At 38.8% G+C, this 17,723-nt stretch overlaps 1 protein-coding gene across 4 annotated transcripts in view; it reads left to right on the forward strand.

Moving 5' to 3' along the window:
• Positions 1 to 17,723, forward strand: part of TESK2 (testis associated actin remodelling kinase 2) — a 115,346-nt gene that overhangs the window by 25,117 nt on the left and 72,506 nt on the right. For all 4 annotated transcript variants that reach the window (XM_030572589.1, XM_030572592.1, XM_030572590.1 and 1 more), the window contains exon 3: positions 13,449 to 13,570. In XM_030572589.1, coding sequence (XP_030428449.1) covers positions 13,449 to 13,570 — 122 coding nt within the window. The remainder of the gene's footprint in view (positions 1 to 13,448; positions 13,571 to 17,723) is intronic.

A 17,723-nucleotide genomic window follows, 5' to 3' on the forward strand; every position in this document is an offset into this window, starting at 1 on the left:
CTAATATATCTCAGAATGATGTTTGCTTTTTTTTTTTTTTGCAAGTGTTACACTGTTGACTTGTATTTAGCTTGTGATCTGGTATGACCCCCAGATCCCTTTCTGCAGTGCTCCTTCCTAGGCAGTCAGTTCCCATTTTGTACGTGTGCAACTGATTGTTCCTTCCTAAATGGAGTACTTTGCATTTGTCCTTCTTAAATTTCATCGTGTTTACTTCAGACAATTTCTCCAGTTTATCCAAAGCATTTTGAAATTTAATTCTCTCCTTCAAAGTACTTGCAGCTCTTCCCAGCATGGTATCGTCTGCAAACTGTATAAGTGTCCTCTCTATGCTATTATCTAAATTATTGATGAAGATATTGAACAGTGTGGGGGGGTAGGGTTTTGGGGGGGTAGCACAGGGGTGGAGCCCACTTAGGGAGCCTGTGCACCCCCCACTTTTAGGGGGCTTCCACCACTCCTGAACAGAACTGGGCCCGCAACCGATCCCTGCGGCACTACACTGTATTTGCCCTTCCAGCTTGCCTGTGAACCACTGTTACCTACTCTCTAGGAACAGTTTTTTCCAACCAGTTATGTACCCACCTTATAGTAGCTTCATCTAGGTTGTATTTTCCTGGTTTGTTTGTGAGAAGGTCATGCGAGACAGAACCAGAAGTCTTACTAAAGTCAAGATACACCACATCTACAGCTTCCCTCACATCCACAAGTGTTACCCAAAAACCTAATAGCTTTCTTTGACAGGGTAACCCTCAGAGACTTATGGGTACTGGCAGACATTACATCTCTGTTATCAATTGAACTTACAAACTCTAGCCCAGCTGTTTATATATTTTACCTGCTTTAACCTCTCAATACATCTCATTTCTTTTCTTAGCTAATAAATCTTTAGTTTATTTTACTATAGAAATTGGATGTCAGCATTGTTTTTGGTGTGAGATCTGGAGCATCCATTGACCTTTGGGGTTGGAAGAACCTCATGTGTGGTGAATTTTGGTTTTAGTAACATTTCATCATAGAGTTCATTTTGCCTGGTTGGTAAAGAGGGGCTGGAGAGCTTAAGGGGACAGTCCATGGCTCCAAGATAAGACTAACATAGAAGTCCAGGAGTACACATTTGTTACGGGCTGGTGAAATCTAATTATGGGCTGTACAACCAGTTTGGGGTTTCTGCCTCATATTTTTGGGAGTCTGACATGAGATTGGCACTCGTAAATGTAAGCCATACCAGACACCGTGACCCAAAATCTTAACAGAAGTGAGAATTAGCTTTAGATCAGGTGGTAGATTCCTGTATTTTTGGTGCTGGAGGTTCTGGGTTTAATAGATGTTCATGCTCCTGGTGTCTGTATTTACATCTTTCTTTGTTATAAATGCATAGCGTAAGTACAAAATATTACTTACCTGTCAGGAGTCTCACATCTTGCTATAAAGTACATCTGTTTTTAAAACAAACTTTTTTTTAAATAAAAACCTTTCATCTATTAAAAGCCTCAAACCATTAACTGAATTTAGTACTCATTTAAGGTGCTGTGTTGACAGACATGGAGTCGTCTTTTTCATAGAACTCATTGCAGACTTCTGTCCATCCTGACCCCTCTTTCACTCTCCTCTAATGCCCTGCTAACTTAGCCTAACCCTGATTTTGAAGGGCCATGCTATGTATAAGACTGCAGTGGGACCCAGTTTGAGCTGCTTCCAGGGCTGCCTTCAGTCCAAGCTTCTCTTTTCCTGAGATGTTCAGATCAACTGTGCAAGAGGCCAATGGATGTTCCCAACAGATGTCCCCTTCCAAAAGCAATAATGTGACCTTCATGTTTGCCTGGTGGAAATAAAGGAGTCACCAAGTGAGCAGAACTGTGAAAAAATATTGGGGGGGAAAAATAGAAATGCAGAGAATAAAAAAAAAATTTGTAGGGAGGAAGGGAGAAACATACCCCAAAAAGGACAAGGAGGGGAGAAAATGGATAGAAAGGAGAGGCAACACGAGGAACATGTGAACTAGGGGTACAGTACAAGAACACATGGGTGAGAGGATGTCTAGCCCCAATATATTCAAAGAGAAGCCAAACTGGGCAAGAGTTTTGGAAACCACTGACATGGGACATTTCAGGAAGCATGCTTCAAACCTAGAATCCTTAATTAACCTTGTGGTTAGCAAGTAAATAAACAATAAACCATTTGAACCTTCATGTTTTAAATGCAAATGTAAGTCTGCAGGTTGTTGACAGTCTCATCGGAAAGGCCAAAGATGAAATTGACATGGACACTGAATTGACATGGACACTGCACTCTCATCATTGGAGGTGGTCACATTGGCTGGGTGATAAAGCTTTAATGGCCGCTGTCTGTGCGGCACCTATTCTCTGCATAAATAGGACTTCAGTCTCCAGGTGGCCAAGCCAGCACCTTTAAGTTGCACTGAATTAATTTAAAGGCTTTAAAAAAAAACACACTAAAAAGGAGGCGATTCTGGGAGTTCAGAGTAAATGTATCACTTTGTGCTTTTTATAATATATTTAATGTTTAAATAAAATGTGAAAAATAAAATCTTAAATGTTAGGATTACTATGGCATTTGAAAACAAACATGTTATTGCAAAAGCTAAAGTGTAATGAGACAAATCCATAACTAATGCAATTGTAACTGATTAAATGGGATTATAGGATGAATTTGACCTGGAGTGTAATACTGAGTTGTATGGTTGTATGTGTTTTAATAACCTCTACCATGCTTCCCTCCCCTCCCCTTTTGTCTCCACATTTGAAGCCATGGTTGCATTCTTGAAGGGGGTGATGATCACAATCATTAAGCAGGAAGAGTATTGGTGTATAATTTTCACTTTATAGATGAAAGCAAGAAAAATGCTGGTTCTGATCATATTAGCTTTTGGGATATGAGGTTTACTGATGCTAACTACTTGTAACCACAGCTTGTTTCATGCTGCTTATGCAAGTTAATATTTTTGGCCTTTTGGACCTGCAGCATACTAAACGAACAGTGTTTTTTAGTACATTAGACACAACTGCATTTAGTTTCTCCTAAGAACTAGTCTTGGCCACTAGATATAATCGCTCTTTTCAGTTTTGCCTTTGCTATATTTTTGTTTGTACAGACTTAATGATAAAATATGCTCGCTTTTCCCCCTACCATGGTCTGTTGTAAATGCAGCAGATATATCTTCCCTTGCTTCATATCGCCCTTCCAAAGTAAAATAAAACCTTGTAAGGAGAGCCATTGGGCAGAGAGTGGCTTCCTAACCAATTTCCATCATTTATATCGTCTAAACTCTTATTTGTTTCTCTCTCCTTACACTTGGTTCTTAGCTGCTGCTGTAACTGTCAAACACAAGTGAGGCAGTGGAGCTCAGATATAGAGGGACGATTTTCTTGTAGAAAAGAAGTGTTGATTCAGCCACTCACCTAGGGAGCTTACTCTAATAATTAATCATGAATGGAACTAGTGGTGCAAATGAGCAGTCTTCTACATCAATACAGTAAAGGTTTGTTAAAGTCCCCTCACCCAACAAAAACCTCAGAAATTATTTGATTACGCTTAGAAATAAGACGGCAAAATAAGAGACAAACAGTGAAAGACCCTTGCGTACACTAATATCTCAGACATTTTTTCTTTCCCCATTTGCCATTACTGAGCAGGGTCACACTTGTACATTATATTCTACTGCTTCATATGTGTGCATCTAACTTCGTGGAAACTAAATCTGCAGGCAATTAATGTAGTCACATACAAATGCTAAGGAGGCATTTTTGAGATTGTATATGAAGTACCCCGATGTTGCTTTCTGGTGTATCTATATGTAAAGGAACCCTGCATATTTTCTCTGTTTTGGTGACCTGTGCATGCTTTGTCCTATTTGTGGAAGACTTGGCGATTCTGTCAAAATGTTTGAAGGACTAGTCTTGCAGATCTACAACAGAACAGATTATTTTTTGCTTTGTGCAGAGATACGGGTGTAACTTTTCTAGGTTTCTTTTCAAGCAAACTAATAACCTGCAAGGAAGCACTTCTAATAGTGGGTAAAAATAATATAAAGGCAGAACTGCAGTTGAAGTCAGATGATAATATCAGCTAAGTCAGCTAAATCACACAGGAAACCTCAAACCCACATCTGCATTTTCTGCTTGCCACTACTTAATCTAAAGGTTCTCTCTATCATTTTCTGACACGTACTTCTGAGCAGCACTATCACTAGGCCTGTACTAGGAAGATGAATTTGTCTGTTGCATTGAGGAATGTCCTTTGAGTTAGCCTGAATTAGTGTAACTGATGGAGTAGGCAGTCTTCAAACACAGCTTAAAATGTAGAGATGAGAATGCACAATACCCTTGATATTTGTGGGTCCTGCATAAATCCGTTTGGTGTGTAAAGGACTTTTTTTTATTTTGATGTAGATTTATATAAATGTTAAGAGGGCACCTGTTCACATGCTCTTAATACCCTAGACATAGCATATTATTTGTGATGTATGTAAATTCTAGAATACTGTGTACATTTCTCGTGTCCACATTTTAAAAATGATGTTGAAAAATTGGAGAGGGAGCAGAAAACTTCCACAAAAATAAATTGAGGGCTGAAGAAAAAAAGCCTTACAATGAGGATGTAAAACTCAATCTGTTTAGTTTATCAAAAAAGATTGAGGTGACATGATTCGCAGTGCATAGGTACCTTCTCATTGAGAAAATAGTGACTACTAACGGACTCCTCAGTCTAGCAGGGAAAAGGAGCACAGGAACCAATGACTAGAAGCTAAAGTCAAACAAATTCAACTTGGAAGTGAGTCTCACAGACTTTTAAGAGGATGATTAGCCATTGGAACAAACTACAAAGGGAAGTGATGGTGTCTTCAAATCAACACTGGATGCTTTTCTGGAAGATGTACATCAGTCAAACACAAGTTTTCTTGGGCTCAGTATAGGGGTAACTGGGTGAAATTGAATGGTCTGTGATATACAAGAGGTCAAGTGGATGATCTAATGATCCTTTTGGGCCTTAAAGTCTATGAATAAGTTAATTGCAGCAATTGAGTTAAGTATAATAATCATTACCGCCATCACGCATGCAACTTAATCTCCTCTCCCTTCAACAATTCTCCTCCCTTACAATTTCCAATCTACTGCCCTCCCATTTTCAGATGCTTGTGAAAAAAAGGGGAGCTTCATAACATGGCCAGAAGGTGATCGGACTATTTCAGATTAAGTTGGGGGAGTGGTGCAAAGTGATCTGGTTCTGGCTGAAAGCAGAATCTATGGATTTTACCCCTTTGCTGTTTTCTGTGTAATTTTAATTGTAGCTTTGCTCATCTGTTTCACTAGCTATACTGAATTATCCTCCTTGGCTTTGTTTTAAGGGGAAAAATAGGGTACATTTGCCATCATATTAGCTCACTTGAGTTAGCTTACCATATGTGAAAAACTCTGTTAAAATTCAGGCTTTTCAGTTGCCTTAGGCTAACCCAATGGAAATATCACGATGGAAAAAACATACCCTTTTGCCCATCAAGACCTACGCACACCCAGTACCTCACAGAGTATCTTTTATTGTGCATTGTCCCTCACTCACAGAAGTAGTGGAAGGGTTAGGATATAACTACTAACTAGAATTTTTAAAAATGTAGGCGTTAAGGGAGATGTATAGAACAAGAACTGCAAAATAACCAAAGGGCTTTTGCATGTTGACATGAAGTGATATTTGAGGAAAGCAACAGTCTGCCTGTTTGATCTGGGTGCCCCTTGAACTAATAATGGTTTTACATTCCTTTTAATGCCTTTCAACATTCAGATAGTTCCATAACCTCCTTTAAGATAGGTGAAGGTTATAGAGGGATCCCTTGACCCATCACTGAAATGCAGCCACTGTTAACAGTATGCAGCAACACTATGCAAACACTTAGGGCAGGCAGTGAAATATATTACTGTATCCAGATGAAACTGTAGAGGGAATTCAGAGGAATTTGGCAAGGACACTGAGTGGCAAAACAAATACTAAATATAAAATATGTATATGGGCTCTTTAATGACTGCAGGTAGTGATAACTTCAGTTTTACATTTCATTGAATAAAATTGTGATTCCCTTAACATCATCCTGGGACAATGATTCATTATCGAGCTTGAGGGAAAAATTCCATCTACTACTGTAAACTACCAGGACTATTTTCTGTAGCATCTAGATGTTCAGTGGAGACCTCTCATTCAAGGCATTTTTCTCCTTTACAGTGACATTCATGAGTCAACCGCTTCAGCAGCTGAAGAATTCCAGTAGGATCCTTACAGTCCTGTTGCTTATAGATTGCAAATGAATAGGAACATGGGTGGTTCTTCAAGTTATTGTCTACATGGATTCCACGTATGAGGCTCATGCATGCGAGACTGGATTCTTTTGGCCAGCAGTGTCCATTAGGGCTGTGCCTATGGCCTAGATGTCCTTTCACCTCCTCGCCCAAGAGCATGTGGCGCTGAGTGAATCTCACCTTCCCTCAGCTCCTTCTTGCTGTCCATGGCAGTGAGACAGAATCCTTTCTGTGTCCTCTTGCTGCTTTGCATGCTGTGCTGGTTGACTGGTCTTGTTGCTCAAGACACCCATCCATTAAATTTTTTATTTTACTCAGGTTCTGTTTTTTAGGCTAGGAATCCCAGCCCCTCTCTCCCCTGATACTGAGGCTCTATCAAAATGGCAGAAGCAAAATCTCTGGGATTAAGAACTTGCCCCTGACATGACACTTCAGTGCCACTCAGTGATGGGCACTCTAGGTGCCTATTTTGTTTGGGAGGGATGTTTTCTTGCACTATGTACATATCTATATACCTCTGACAAGTAGGAAGGAGCAGTGCTCCAGAATTGAGCTGCTAAGGCGGAGGAGAGTGTAGGCCAAGTGTAATGGTGTGTGTGTGAGACCCTAAGAGCATCCCAGGGCCAGGGTCTCACTGACATTAGATTTCAGCAGGTCTATATAGCCCAGTATCCTGTCTTCTGACAGCGGCCAATGCCAGATGCCCCAGAAGGAACGAACAGAACAGTTAATCATCAAGTGACCCATCCCATCGCCCATTCCCAGCTTCTGGTAAACAGAGGCTAGGGACAGTTTGGACATCGCTCTAATGTTTCTCTTAAGCAGCCACTACACAGCAGAAACTAGAGAGAATCCGACAACTTTATCTGGTCTGGTAAATTCTCTGATTTGTGGTAGTCTTGAAAAAACTTTAAAATATCAACTTGAACATCACATTTCTGCCTAGAAAACTTGTACCTGCCGCTGTTACTAGTAAGACTTAACATTACTGTGACTGAAAGAATTTAGCAAAAAACATTATTTTTTGAATTTCTTTCCCCTGTTTAGTCAGTCAGCTTCATCCTTGCTGAAGGGAGCAGAACAGCCATTTCAGTCTTTGAACTTTAAAAAAAATAAGTGAGAAGTTTGTTTTTTTTAAAAAGCTTCAATTTTATTACATAAATATTAACGTTATTAGCCACATGGAAACTTCTCTTTTGTTTGTTTTGATCTTTTAAAACTTCCTGTGCTAAATTGTTGGTGTATTGCAGTTAAATAGGGTACTTACTTACAAGATGATAAAGGTGTTCAGATACTACGGGCTTGTCTACACTGGCACTTTACAGCTCTACAACTTGTGAAAAAACACCCCCCTGAGCGCTGCAAATTTCAGCGCTGTGAAGTGCCAGTGTGTAGACAGTGCATCAGTGCTAGGAGCTATTCCCCTCATGGAGGTGGGTTTTTTAGAGCTATGCTGCAACTACACAAGCCAGGTTAAAGCATTGCCATTGTAGTGCTTTAACGTTTTCAGTGAAGACGTGCCCCTTAGGCTAACAGGCAAGACAGAATAAGCTAGCTAGTGGCTGCACTTCTTGTTGATTGCAGTGATTATTTTTTTGTTGGTCATTTGTGAAGTGTGTCAGGCCTTTGCCTTCCTTCTGGATGAAAGGGCTATGTCAATGTGAGTCATTATCGTTGTGTGGTTTTCCAGTAGAAAAGCAGGTGGCAAGACTACACTGGCACGAAAATATGTGTCTCTTGTCTTAGACCTCAACTTTTCAAGCACAATTAAAATGATCTGTGAGCTTTCTGTTCTGGATGGAGATATGGTGAGCTGGCTGCACTGGGATTTTCTTATTTTTTGCCAGCTGGCAAAACATACATGTTTGTGTAAGCCCTTTCACAGCAGGGTACTAAGGGAAAGGTGCACGGTTCCTGTTCATATAAGAGAACCACGCTAGCATGCTTACAATATTAATGTGAGTGACCTTATGGGAGAGAGTACATAGCACGGTAGGATCGCTATGATGGACCTTTTATGTGGGAATTTGTAGTTTTTCTTGTAGTGACAATACAACAGGGAAATAGGATGCCTCTCAGATGATGGATTTTAATGGTTTGTGGCTAGTGCCTATCTGTGTGCTATAGCGATGGAGCATGTTTGTCCCATTGACAAATATATCAAGTATAGAAAGGAAAAGTTTGAAGAAACTACTGTGGATGTACTGTAGTAAATTGAAACGCTCTCATTTTCCATCCCAAATGCTTAGGATATACTTTGACCTTGATAGTGGATGTGAAGAGATTGGAAGGTGAGGAGAGAATTCCAAATTGCTTCTATTTAAAACTCTAGCCATCTTCTGTCAGGTCCAGCTTTCTGTCATCAGCAGATGAGTAGTTCTTTCTCTTTTCTGAATTGCTTGATTAGGCCTCCTATTTGTTGGACTCTTGGTGGGTGGATGTTTGAAGGTATGGTAAAGGTTGGTGAAAGGACAGATGGTTCTGATAGAAACTGTTCTTGGTATGTTTGATCATTTCGAGACAGCTGATTGTGTCGGTGGGCACGCATGTGTGTCAGAAAGATAAATGTTACAGGGACATTGATCAGAGCTCATATATATAGACTGACTGTGTCAGTGTGGTGTTAATAATACTCTTTTTCCCCTCCGTTCCCAATGTGCAGTGCAGTGCACTGGAAGATACTGTCCCAAGATGTTGCATGAGATGTACTGTAACTCCAGATGTTTATAACATTGGGAGTTGTGTGGCTAAATTGTGGTGCTCTGCCAAGAAAACTTAGTTCTTGGAGGTTGTATCATAAAAATACTTAATACAAAATGTATTAGGAAATTAATTATTTGTAACTTTTTAAAATTAATGTCATTGTGGCACTATAGAAAGGCCTTCAGGAAATGCAAATTTAGATGCATCAATTCTACTAACAATTATGTGATTTTTATAATGAAATCTTCTCTTATCTGAGGCTTTGGTGAAATCCTAAATCTGTATTTGTGATATAAGTCACTTCTGTAGCAGCAGACTGGTATCCTAAACACAGGATCATGACTTCACTGCAAGCTCAAAGAGGAAGGAGAAGCTTCTTAAAAAAGATGCAAATGTTTTCAATGATTAAAAAGGAATGCAGGGAAAATGCTTTCAAAGCAAAACTTTTTTTGATAGAAATGTTTCCTCTTTAAATTCACCATGCAGATTCTGAAAAGATCAACAAATAAACTATTTTTGGGATGCCTCATGACTAACAAGTTTTTTATGCAATGGAGAGAGATGATGGTGTGCATTTGAGGCCAAATCTTGTGCTGCTACCTATTAGAGAAGGGATGGTTTGTGTGTTCTCTTATCAAAGTACTGGTGCACAAAATGAGGTGTTTTAACTTTTCTTAATCTTAGAAAATTTCTGTCACTTATGTAAATACTGTAATAATATTATAAACCTTTTGGTTATACATTATAAAGCCAGCGCAATCAAGGGACTATTTAGCAAATGCTTTAACTTGGGTGGTGAGATGATACTGAGTAGTACATGGTGTCAAGTATCAGAGAGGTAGCCATGTTAGTCTGGATCTGTAAAAAGCAACAGAGTCCTGTTGCACCTCATAGAGCGCCTTATAGTGAGTAGTACGTGGAGATCTTCAGAGTGCTCCACAGATATAAAGTTCAGCGCCCCAGGTAGGTAGGTAAGTTTAATCATCCTCATTTTATAGATGGGGAGACTGAAGTATAGAGGTGAAGTGACTTGCCCAGAGCTACTCAATGAGTTGGCGACAGAGCTGATGTTAGAATTTGGAAATTGACTCTCAGCCCTATGCTGTCTCAGCAAACTTTGTTGATTTTCTTATCCTGGCTTTGTCATGACTTTTATAGCATAATGAAAAATTAAACTAACTCCCTGGGTTTCTTTTCTACTCCCACACCTCTCCCAATTGCCACGTCTAAGTCTGAATCTGAGTTTGCTCATAGGCCTTTCAGGGCAGTTTTATGTAGAAAATTTTATACGTAATGCAGCTGAATAACACTCCCCTGGCCCCCCAGCTGTGCCTGCTTATATCTGATGCCAACGTCTGAAACAATATCCCTCTGAGCAGCGTGCTTTCTCTCAAAATAAGATTGTAGTCCCTTTTTGGTTTTTCTTCATTTGACCAAGAACAAGCTAATGAAGGGGAAATATGCACAGTTCTGTATCAATAAATGGATTGTGTGTGTAAAAAACAAACAAACAACAAAACAAAACAAAAAACAACCCACCCCAAACCCATACCTACTGTATTGTGGGCTGTGGTTCTAAATTTACAGTGCACTGTGGAGACAAACATAACACTAACAGAAAAATGAAGGTTTTTTTAAAGCATATAATGAATGGATTTACAAAGTAATAGAAATTGTTTTGCCTTTTCATTAGTTGTAAAATTTAATTTGGTTTCCCAAAGAAATATTGGGTTAAACTTATTTGATCTTAGGTGTAGAATATATCACAGTAATTGTAAACTAACTGTTTTGCAGAACCAGTTATATGAAGTAAACTTCAAGTTGTTGGACTTGGCTTTTGGTTTAGTTCCTAATAACATGTCTGTTGTGGTACTAGAGCAGTGGTGGGTGAACCATGGCCACTGGAAGCTGCGGATGGTCATTGTAAACAAACTGTTTCGTGGCCCACCAGCAGATTACCCTGATGGGCAGCATGTGACCTGTGGGCCTCAGGTTGCCCACTACTGGCTTAGGTAGAGTGGAAGCAATAGATTTAATGTTCGGTTTTTTTCAGAAAACTTTTACAGTTCTACATAATGGATTATTTTATAAACTCTTAGTAAGCAATTGTCTAACCCATATTTAAAGAGGTAAGGAATTATTTAGTGGATAGAAAGCAGAGAGTTGACAATACAAGTGTATATTCTTTTGTGAAAGGTTGTAGGAAAGGATTCTGCAGGGCTCTGTATTTTAATTAGTATTTTCCTTTTAAAAAAAAACAAGAAAAAACCCACACCAAAACACCCCCCCCTTCAAGCTTTAACAAACAAAATCACTAAACTTAGAGGATTCCTAAAGGGAAGACAAAGACTCAGAGGGATGTAGCTGTTTTACAGGGTATATTCGATAGATGTGGTGATCAGACTTTGAGGTGGATGGATTATGAAATTTAATGTGCCTAAGTCTAAAGTTATGCATTTGGATAGAAATCCTGTCCAAACCAGGTTGTAGTTTAAATGGTACTGAACTAGTTAATGCTGTAGAGGAAAGAGTTTCTTTTCAAGTGTGTAGTAACAGGAAAGAAGACTAAATAGGATGTATTATGAAGAGTGGACGGTGTTATTGAAGACTCAGGGTTTGTGCTAACTATTTATAAAGACTACTTTTTGAGTACAGTGTCCAGTTTTGTTCACATTAGTCAAAGAAAAATTATAGCTAAACAAGAAAGTACTCTTTAGGGCATTAAAATTAAGGGTACGGAGGGGCCAACTGTAAGGAAAGTAACAAAACTGGGGTTATTGGTCTTGAGAGTAGATGACCTTATAAAAGTATTTAAACTAGCTAAGGTTTATTATAAAACCTAAAATTGGTGAACATAAGAATGGCCATACTGTGTCAGACCAAGGGTCCATCTATCCCAGTATCCTGTCTTCCAACAGTGGCCAGTGCCAGATGCCTCAGAGGGAATGAACAGAACGGGTAATTATCAAGTGATCCATCCCCTGTCGCTCATTCCCAGCTTCTGGCAAACACAGGCTAGGAACACTATCCCTGGCCTGTTTGGTTATTAGGCACAGCAGAACTTCAGGTTTAAATAGTGGAAAGTGAATTAATACATATAATAATATAACTTCCTAAAATGTTGTTTTATATAAGTGGTGGATAAACTAAACGGTCCTCCAAAAGAGGTAGTGGAATTGAGCAGAATATATTCTGAAGGATCTATGTCAGCTTAAATTTACCTCAAACTTAATTTCATAAAACCCAGTTATAATAAAGCCTAAGACCAACAGAAATACTTTCACAATTGATTTTAATTCCAATGCAAACAATACTTAGGCAAACATTCCCTGCAGTTTGTTGAAAACTAAACATTTGCTGCAACATTAAAAGTATCTGAAAGTGAAACTGATTTTTGTTGCCCAACCTGAGGGAGAGGTGAAAAGTAGAATGCATAAATTATGACAAATTGGATTGTTAATGTTTTCTCTTAATATCTGTTGTGTAGTGACATAGGTAAACACTTGTTACAACTCAAGATTTTTACCTTGACGATGTGCCATTAGCAGCCTAAGAGAAATGGTTGTGGAATTTTATAATGTAAAGGAGAATTTGTTTATTGCTTGGTAATAGCCTTTTCGGGGGGTCAGGCAGGAATATATGGCTGATCACGCTTTTCTACTCTTATTTCTCAGTTTGGCTAAGGTTTTTTTTGTGTGTTTTCTTGTGCAAAAATAATAAAAGCTTAACCTTAAAAAAAAAAATTCTAGTAATTAGAAGTGTGAATGGAGCCAAAATCTCATGCAGGGTGTATGTGTGGAGAGAACTCATGTAACAAAATGGAACTGCTTTGCGATATAGATGAAGAGTTCCTCTCTGTCTGTCCTGATATCCAAAGACCTCTGCAGGGTTGGCTCTAGCTACCTTCCAGATCACCTTTGTATCAGCCACAATGATTTCTCATGACAGCAGCCTTCCACAGGAACAGTGAAGCTGTCATCCCTGGTGGAGGAGGAGGAGGAGGAACGGGGCTATTGTGCATTGGAGACAGCTTTCAGGGGATTTCAAGTGTGGAACTCCCTCCCTGAAGAGACTAAGTGACCATGGAAATAAGTACATTTGGAACTAAATAAAAAAACACATTTCTTCAATGTACTTTTTCTTCAGTTTCTTTACGCTTGCTCATACAAGTATGAGCAAATTTACCAAGCTTTTTCTCCTACAAGTAGTGATAAAAGAGGGAGAAATGGTGGTTTTTAAATACTTGGGAGGTACTCAAGCCCTCTGGTAATGGAAAGTCGTGTTAAAGGCTAGAGATGGCATAGTTGTTGTTAACTTGTTTCAGACACGAAGGGCATATGTCCTGCTGCTTGTCATATGCTACTCTGTTAATGGCTCATTGACCTTACATTTCCTGCCATTAAAATGTCATCCGCTCATTTTGCTTTTATTCTGTAGGTGAGACACAAAACTTCAGACCAGGTGATGGCTTTGAAGATGAACATACTGAGCAGTAACCGAGCAAATATGCTGAAAGAGATCCAGCTCATGAACAGGCTCTCTCATCCAAACATCTTAAGGTACTGGGTTGTTTTTTTTTTTCTGTTGGGTAGGAAGAGGGCGAGGGAAGGTTCCTAAGAACCATCTTTTAAAGGGTTTTGTATATATCTAGAACTTTATGGATCCACAAGATAGAGAGCCTCTAATTTTAAAATAGTATTTTTTCATACTAGAGCATATTACCTAGTTTGGCATTTTGCATCCAGTAATAAGCAGTAACTGTTTCCTTAGATGAACATGAAAGTCTTCATAACGTATTTGTCCCTACAATCAGTCAGCTGATATGAAGGAAGAGATTTGATTTCTATTTACTGTCTTAACATGCATAGTTAAAACTATTGTGAAAGGCTCACATAATAATCAAGCTTCAGTATTTTAACTAACTACCTATGGGGGTGAACTTCACAGGTTAACTATGCCTAGTGCAAAGTTCTATTCCTTCTGCTTTGTGCTAAATTTGCTGCCCTCTAATTTTGAGTGTTCCCTTGTTTTTGTATTGTGAGACAGGATAAGAAGGATGAAGAATAGAAACTAGAGTTAAATTAGTCTGCTCCGATTAATACTTCTCTTTTCAAGGGTAAATCACCCACATGTTGCAATAGGTTGTGATGTCATTTCTAAATACTTCTAAGCAGCTAATATTGTTGCCACCCTTTGTTCCTTTTCAGTCTCAGCCACACTTTCCTGAGGGTTAGGTGACAAGCAACAGGCACTGCTTCAGCTGAGGCCATAACGTTGTTAGAATCTAATGTTATGGTGATTATCATCTGTACTGTGTACGCAAGTAACATGGGTACACTGTACAGATGATAAGCATCTTAACATCCTGGCAGACATCCTGACTGAGCTATGATGATGACTGAAGTTTTTCCTTGGGGAGTCCATCAAGCTCAGAGCCCGTCAGTGTTTGCAAGAAGTGTAGACTCATTTTGCCAGTGTGCATTACCTTATGTGTACACAAGGTTAATTCATTGAACCGTTACTCTGCAAAATACCCACAGAATGTTTAAATCTGTAATACTTATTAAATTGAAATGACAGTTTCCTCTTCCTCCTCCATATTCTTAACTAACTCAGGTCCCAGAATCAACCCCGGGAGTATACTCACTGTTAACTTTTCTGTTCTTTGGAACAATTCTTAACCAATTATTAATGCAAGGCAATATATTTTACCCCTTTACCTCGTTTGTTTCCTTTAATAGTCACTTATGAGGAACACTTACCAGAAGTGTTTGAAAATCCCCATGAAGTACCCCACCAGTTCAATCTATTTTATTATTTTTTTCCAAATAACAGTTTGGAGAGGCACAATTTTTTCTTACAGTAACCATGGTGGTTTGACTTTATCAGATTATACTTATCCAAATGTTGTACTAATCTACCCTTAATCAAACTCTCAGTCCATTTTCTGTTTACCAAGGTAAGGCTAACTGGTCTAATTCCCAGCATTTCTGTTGGTGTTTTCGTTTTTTATTTATATTTTTTAGGGGCATCATGTGGGCAGCTTTCAGTTCTTTAGGAACAATAACTTTTATAAAGAATATTCCTCAGTTCATTTCATTCTGAATACTCAAATGTGTGAGGCGTGGTCTTCTTGGGCAGCTGATAGTTGCACTGGAATACAATTTGGAAGTGACTTTGTTTTACAATTAGTATGTCTCAGTGCTTTCCGTGTCAGGTTTTCAAAGAAGATGAATGTTCTAACTGCCAGTCCTACAAACTTGCTCTGAAAGTCAGCCTGTTTCTTTTCTGTCCTGTGCTTTGTCATCACCAGTAATAGAGAATCTGTTGGCCAATGCTGCGTTCAGTTACATCTAAGTAGCCCTTTTGTTTTTGGTGGGGTTGCACAGGTGTCAGTGAGAGCACAAGTTATTGGATCTAATACAGGGGTAACTGGATGAAATGGCCTGTGACATAGGAGGTCTGACTAGATGATCCAATGTTGCTTTCTGGCTTAAACTCTATGAATGTATGAATAACTTGAAGACAGTGGTGTTGCACAGATGGCTCTGAAATGGAACAATAATTCTGTTAATTATATGTGAACCAGAAGATAATCCAGTTTGCTCTCCCAGTGGTTCTGCAGGGCTGACAGTAATAGATGTTTATTCCCTCCCACTCACTTTAGGGAAGGACATACAACTCTGATTATGTAAAAATGACCCCTTCTTATTCAGCTCACCTGTTTCCTTGTGTGTGTTCACTTTTTCAGAGTAGAATTCACTTAGGTTTTTAAATTGCTTGATTTGAGGCTTCCTCTTTAGGAAAAAAATCATTGTCTATTAAAATTACCTATTTTATCTTCCCTGTTGGAAAGTGCCCTTGAAATAGGAATTTCTTCATTGTCTACAGTAAATACCAATATAAAAATTGTATTTCACGTTGCCAGTTCTTCATATCTCTCGCACTTACTCTATGCCTACTGTTTTTTCTTTCTATTTTAGGTAATTGATACTTTGTGTTTGTCCTCTTCAGTTTTATTTCAGAATTGAGCCCTACCTAGCACAGTGTATTTTCCAGTCTCCTTAGGATGATTGTGGCAGGATTTCCACCTTTTAAAAAGTTGTCCTCCCAACTAATAACATGAAGTGCTACTCTGTTTAACGTGTATTTTACTGTTACTCCTTTTCATCTATATATTTTTGTACAGAGGTCTATACACCATCTGTGCCTCTAATACATTGTTATAAGAAATGAGCCGACAGACTGCTAATCCTGTTTAGTAAAACCTTTTTTTCCATGTATGTATTCATATCTGACATGCATTTGCTTTTGTAATATATGGTGGTGAGGGGTAAAAACACACATGCAAGTCTCCTTTAACAATAGCCTGAAGCACTATCCGATCCAGATCCTGTCATTAGGAGAACGTTCTACAATAGTATGGTTATGTTGAAGGGTTTTCTGGCATGACTTTTTGGGATTCTTTTATTTGGATTTAAAGAGAACCATTCTTTCCTAGTACATTTTAAGTCCTTTGAATATGTAACTTTTCAGTTCCAGGGATTTAAAGACTATTCTGTGTTTCAGCTAGCGTTTAACACTCTTTTTTTCATCTTTTTTTTTTTTAAATATGCCCCCTAAAATTCTCTTCCTTTGTTATTGCTTGGGAAGGTGTTTTCTCTCATGATATAAACCTAATTGTTCTGTGGTCAATGTTTAACTAATGCATCTTCTTCACTTGACTCTGAGGTGAACTTTGGCCTTACATAATAGGTAAATATAAGACACCCTATCTCTTATAATTTCTGATGTGCTGTAAAAAGCAATTGTTTTATGGCAGTGGTTTTCAAACTGTGATCTCTGCATCACCAGTTGGCCTCTTCCTTGTGTTCTGCAGACTGAAACCTTCTGAGAGCCATGCTGTGTGGTGGTTTTTGTGTGTTTGGGAGGATCTTTCTCCTATGAAGTGGTTTGCAAAAATTATCTCTTTCTTCTCCCCATTAACCTGTCTTCCTGGTGTGTAGTTAGTAGCCAGGAACCTCTTTATCTCATTGATGTTTATTGTTCTACCCTTTGACACTAAATGAGGTGGCTTCTTTTCACAAGCATTCCTGTTAACCCACACTTAGTTTAAATAGTCTAATATAAAGTTACTTGTTTTTTATACTGATAAAATTACTGTCATCACTAATATTAATTAATTTCATTTGTTTGAAATTCTGCTTTTGTCTGTCTGCTGGCTGTATTGCCCCATCCTTATTGCTGGAAATGCCTGGCTAGTTTTTCTCCTAACCCACAGCCACTTACAGCTTCGTAGACCCAAGTGCATCTCAGCACTTGATGGAGTTCTTCAGCTCATGGTTTTATGGGAAGGTTTTTTTTTTCTTTTATTGCCAAGTGTCTAGTTGGCATGCAGCTAAAGTGAAGCCCATCATCATCCTTTGCTGTGCCTGTAGATTTGCCTCTTTCTTATTCCAAAATAGTATTTAGGCACAAGAATGTCAGGATGCTCTAGTTTCTGTTTCCCAGGGCTTAGTGAATATGTATTAATCTCTATCCATAGCCAAGGTTTTAGAATCATTTGTTGCCCCTGGCTCTGGGTGTGGAATAAGTAGCCTAGCTGTGTTCTTTGTGTCTGTCCTATCATCACCAATATTAAAAGATTTAGCTGCCCAAACTCTGCCCTCAGCCAGTGAGCTACCACAGCTGAGTCAGCTGAAGTGGAAAGTT

The sequence above is a fragment of the Gopherus evgoodei genome, chromosome 8 (genome assembly GCF_007399415.2).
Source record: "Gopherus evgoodei ecotype Sinaloan lineage chromosome 8, rGopEvg1_v1.p, whole genome shotgun sequence".
NCBI lineage: Eukaryota > Metazoa > Chordata > Testudines > Testudinidae > Gopherus > Gopherus evgoodei.